The sequence below is a fragment of the Pyrus communis genome, chromosome 4 (genome assembly GCF_963583255.1).
Source record: "Pyrus communis chromosome 4, drPyrComm1.1, whole genome shotgun sequence".
NCBI classification, from domain to species: Eukaryota; Viridiplantae; Streptophyta; class Magnoliopsida; order Rosales; family Rosaceae; genus Pyrus; species Pyrus communis.
In genome coordinates, this window is record NC_084806.1 from 28,999,468 (window position 1) to 29,004,722 (window position 5,255).

Here is a 5,255-nt window from a genome sequence, read left to right on the forward strand (position 1 = left end):
ATGTGTGTATGTGAGAATCAGACACGAACAAACTAACAGGAAAACCGAAACCGAACCAAAGAAAATAAAACCCAAAAAAAAAAAAAAAAAAGGAACTAAAAAAATGGAAAGAAAAACCAAACTCAACTGAACCGAACAGTGACTTTAGTTTGGTTTTTGGTTTCGGCAAAAGACTAAACCGAACGGAACGAAACCCACATCTAGAATCAATAGTCTACTTTGGTGTATCATTTGGAGCCATTTTTCTACCTCTTATCGTAATGTAAGAGATGTATTAAAAGAAAAACGATGAGCAATGGATGTTACTTTGATGCAAAAAAGAAAATAATTCGAAGTGGAAAGTCTCCTCTAACTCGAGAGGCTTAACTACTAGCCTACTATTACTCGTACAATTTTGTGATTGGATTCATGCTTCTTGTGAAGCATTAGTACGTAGCAATCTTAATTAAATTAACTTTAATTGCATCCTTTAATTTGAACATGTACGTAGAACCACAGTAACAAATAGCCGTGATTTCGTGTAAGAGCAACATTATGCAACTAAGACGACGATCAAGAGTCAAAGTTAAAACACTTGCCACAAATGAAGAACTGCTCGCATTTCTTCTTCTTGCTTGAAATGCAGCTTGAGTAACTGGTCTGTCGTCAGCCATTGAAATTTGAAACAAGCTCCACGGCCCATTCCAGGGGTATACGTTGGACCAGCGAGTGTTGGCATGTTCAAAACTTCATCAGTATCCGAGCACTTCTCAGCCACCTTCCTAAAAAAGACAACCTCGACCTTTATCGGTTTTGCAATGATGTTACCCCTTGATCTGTTCTCCCCTTTTCTTGATTTCATTTCAATTTTTGTTTCATTAAGATTGGGTATTATGTGTTCATATTAGAACTTTATCAAGTTTTTTTCTGCTTTGCTGCAGATATGGAATGATAGCAGATTATTGTATTCCATGATGTACATATAGTAGCAACTTGTATTTTTCTTTCGTGCACCATATCAACATGTATCGACACAAAACTGTCACCTATATCAATATGATAGCCATCGTATTAACCACAAGTATTAAAGATGTAAGGAACTAGTTGCACAGCTTCGTAGAAAAGCTCTTCCCAGTATCAAATGCAATTAGCTTGAAAGGCTCTTCAAGGTAATGTGTCAATTTAACCAATACAATGACATCATCATGCACAGAAATCAGTCTGGTGGAAAGCAAGGATTCGAACCTTAATCTTCTCATGTAGATCTTATAACGTGCATCGCTAAATACAAGTTGAGAGCCCTATCAATTTCAGTCTAAGTACACTCAAGTTTTCATTCAAACTGACGGTTTTTATTACAACTGTTGTAGCAAAAGTTGTTACAACGGTATTAAGAACCTCCATCGGAAATTGAATGCTATCTATGTGACCCCAGGCGACTTTATAGTGGCACTGAAAAGTATGCTAGGTTGTTACTTCTAAGGATGTAAAAGTAGCAATATGTAATCCTGCTCTAATGTTCTGCTGTTGTCATGACCTACTTCTCAGGGGACTCTTTAAAAATAAAACGCTCAGAGATCGTCAACATGCCATATCCATTCAGATCGACAAAGGATTTAGAAATGTAGCCCTCGAATAAATTCATTCCTATTTCAGATTCAGATGGCTTGTAAATCCAAACTTGACATGGTTTCATAATTGATTCTAACCTGGAAAACTTCTGAAAACTCATGGATCAAAGATCTACAAGTAATATCAAGTAGCTGGCCATCATCGGGATCAGGTAGATCTGCTATTCCACACTCTGCAGATGTCTGAAATTCCTCAAGCAAGCCTTTAATGCTTCCAACCTGATAGCCTTGTAACCCACAAGGTACAATCCAACGAAAAGGGGTCAAGTCTGTATTCACATTCACTGCTAAGCCATGATATGTTATCCACTGTTTGACTCGTATTCCAATGGCTGCCAGTTTCTGGTTTCCTGAAGAAAAATTCAAATATAAACATCACAGGAAAATTCCAGCTGCCAGTTTCAATACCAATATTCTTGGTTTTTAAACTTTTTTTCAACATGACTAAATTAAGAACAAGGAACCACTACTTGTAAGGAAGCTATGAGAGCAACAACCCGGTATTGGCAATGATAATAAGCTATAATACAAAAGGAAGGAGACAGCATGCCTTTGTTTTAAGATGCATACCATACCAAACACCAGTGAGGCCCTCAAGCCGAGATGCCTTGATACAGAATGTCTTTGAAAGAGCACGGATAATCACCTCCTCAAGTGACCTGAGGTACCAATGAAGATCCATCTTGTGATTTCGTAGATTCATAATAGGGTACATAACTATCTACAATGAAAAACGTATGCATCCAAGGTTAGAAAAACTGACCCTATAAACAATTAAGTCACACGTTCAGATTTTGATTCCTACTTTATCACGATGGGCTAACAAGTTCAAATTACAATGGCAACATCTTCGAAAACATAAATGTTTAAATTCAGGCATTGAAGTACCTGACCCGGACCATGATATGTAACCTCGCCGCCACGTTCAGTTCGATAAATGTCGAACGGAGCATCCTTGATATCGAAATTAAGGAACTGTTCTGAACTAGCAGTTCCCAAGGTAAACACAGGACGATGCTGAAGGACAAACAGTGAGTCTGGGCAATGCTCATTCCTCTCTATCAGAGTTTTTTTATCCTCAACTATGCTCTTCTGCCAATCCCATGCCTGACTATAAGGAACCTGCTGCTTGTACATATTGAAGCACTCACACCTGCACAAGTCCGAGTTGACCAGGTGGGTTCCGTGGGACATTATGAGTATATGAAATGATTTGGAAACTCACTCTCTTGTTGGCTCGAGAGAATAAAAGGTCGACTGCTGAGTTTTAAGATCTGAAACTTGATTCGATTTTGATAAGATCCGCAGAGAGAAAGACCGAGGAGGTTTATGTCGACGCTTAGAGATTGGGTATGTTGGAACAGCGGCGACACAATGAGTCACCCCAAGAGTCATACTTTAGGTGGTGTTTGGGCTCCTACAATGAAATGGACTGGGAATGAGAACGTAGTTGGGAAGGCAACGGAAATTTAGAAAAACATGATAAACATGCACAGTGCAGCCAACAATACATTCACATTGGTCGAAACAATATTAATAAAAAGCATAATCAACATGAAAGACCCCAAAAATTACATTGCAATTGTGGTGCAGACAAAATCTGTTACAGTTGACAACTTACAAGAAGGAGCTAAAAATATATATGCAAAGGTTGAATCTGACAGTCTGTTCCCAATAAACTAATACTTTGAAAGCGTTTTGACATTGATATTGAAGCGAATCAAACTAATATTTCTTGTTGGAAGCTTAGAGGTGAAGTTAATCTAACGAAGATAGGTTGAACAAATTCAGAAGTGTTTTGATTGATTCCATATGAAACAAAGGCACAGAATTTGCATTTGTGGAAACCACAATGACAACAGCAGCATACCTCAACAAGAAGGAACGAGCCAAAGAAAGCACCTAGCCCAGTGACCTGTCATTCAGAGAATTGAATTGAATTACAACCCTAAATTGAGAAATTACCGAAACTGATTGAATCTCTTACGCTGTGAATTGTGATCCTCCTTGTCAACGTCGCAGGGACACAAGCAGAGAGAAGTTTTGCAGCCGTTTGATCGAACCCAGACAATCATAGCCCTCCATTTTTCGTACCGCTGGAAAGGAGAGGAGTCGTCGAGGCTGCGAGCCTGCGAGCAAGAGAGAAGTTTTCAGGGCGTCGGGTTATCTAATATGAAGACTCGGATTTTTTTATTTTTCCAAGTATTTAATTATTTATATTATAACACTTGGTTTATTTAGTTGTATTTGTGATACATCACAAAAATCTCATATTTTTCTTTTAGCACCCAAGAGTTTGGCTTTTACGATGGAAATTAGATGGTGCTTAATTCAAAGAATTTTTAGGTATGACCAAAATTATTTATATTATAGACATTTTAATAAAAAATAATTAATATTAAATTTGTTTAATCAATTAATTATAGAATATAGATAGTAAATTCATAAAGTTTTTCGTCGAATTCTTCTATATGCTTTTGTAGAGTATGCTTTTGCATAGTTTTTCTATTTATCAGTGGCATTCTTCCTTGTTGAGGTCTCTTAAGCGATGGGCTCACAATTTTATATGGTCAGATGAGGTGACCTTAAAAAAGATTGTCATGGTTTCTTGGTCACAAATTTGTGCACTGAAAAATGAGGGTGGTTTGGGACTACGTGATCTTTGCTCTCCAAATCCTACTGTTCTCTTAAAACTTGGATGCGTTATTATTACTTTTGATTCTCCATTGAGTGTTTATTTTCGAGAGCGATTCCAGCTACATGGTCGTTTATACTCTTCTTGTTACAAACGATCTTCTATATGGTCTGGTGTTAAATCCATTATTCATATCTTATTTCATTATTGTCGTTGGATGGTTTGGAATGGCTATAGTACCTCTGTTTGGGTTAATATTTGAATATTGGGCTTTAATTAAGGAAACCCAAGGATGCCAACTAAAAGGGAGACTTGCCCAAAGCCCAGCATTGAACCCAGAAGCAAATTAAAGCATTCTCAGCCAAGATACAAGCCACTTGCCTATAATTGAAATGACAAGTGATGGAAACTAACCTACTATCAGCCAAAGAGCACTTTCCAATGACATTGTTAGTAAAAAGTCGATGACTCACTACCCTCTAAGTGCTTTCAGGTAAAAGCAAAAACTACAATAGTTGGGCCAAATTGTCTATAAAAGGGAAGGCAGGCCCCAGAGACAAAGACACTTAAACAACCAATCAAACAAACATACAAACTCTGCTCTCAAGCCAGATTTGCACTCGAAAGCTGATATCAACCCATATTCAGTCATTTTAGCAATAGTTTCCTTAGAAAGTTATCTTTTGTCTAGTGTAAAAGCTCTGCTACCTCCCTCAGTGTTGTAGTATTGATTCCCTTTTTAGCATACAACCCCTGTAAATTCAAAGAGAAGTGACTGCAAGAAGTTCAACCTTGCCAGACAATGTTAAATCTTGCCCAAAGCTCTTCGTTCGTTTTCTAAATTAGTAGATCTATTGCTTAATGCATTCTACAGCATGTATTCAAGTTATTTCCACTTGTTTTTCTATTTTAAGAGTCTCATTTGCATCTGGATCTGGTTAGCTTAATGGATATGTTTTCATTAAATATCAGTTTAGGATTAAACGAATAACTTAAGGGGCTCTGGACTC

The 5,255-nt window shown here is 37.5% G+C and overlaps 1 protein-coding gene across 2 annotated transcripts; it reads right to left on the reverse strand.

Annotated features, from left to right (window-relative positions):
* Positions 1-995: 995 nt before the first annotated feature.
* Positions 996-3,777, reverse strand: LOC137731616 (octanoyltransferase LIP2p, chloroplastic-like). Of its 2 annotated transcripts, XM_068470772.1 has the most exons (6): positions 3,598-3,777; positions 3,481-3,525; positions 2,836-3,027; positions 2,499-2,763; positions 2,181-2,331; positions 996-1,960 (listed from the first exon to the last, which is right to left on the reverse strand). In XM_068470772.1, exons 3-6 carry the CDS (start codon positions 3,003-3,005, stop codon positions 1,638-1,640), a joined length of 909 nt encoding a protein of 302 aa, XP_068326873.1. In that variant the 5' UTR covers positions 3,006-3,027; positions 3,481-3,525; positions 3,598-3,777; the 3' UTR covers positions 996-1,637. The 2 variants fall into 2 exon arrangements, with proteins under 2 accessions (XP_068326873.1, XP_068326874.1); XM_068470773.1 differs by lacking the exon at positions 3,481-3,525 and having other exon boundaries at positions 3,576-3,777.
* Positions 3,778-5,255: the final 1,478 nt, after the last annotated feature.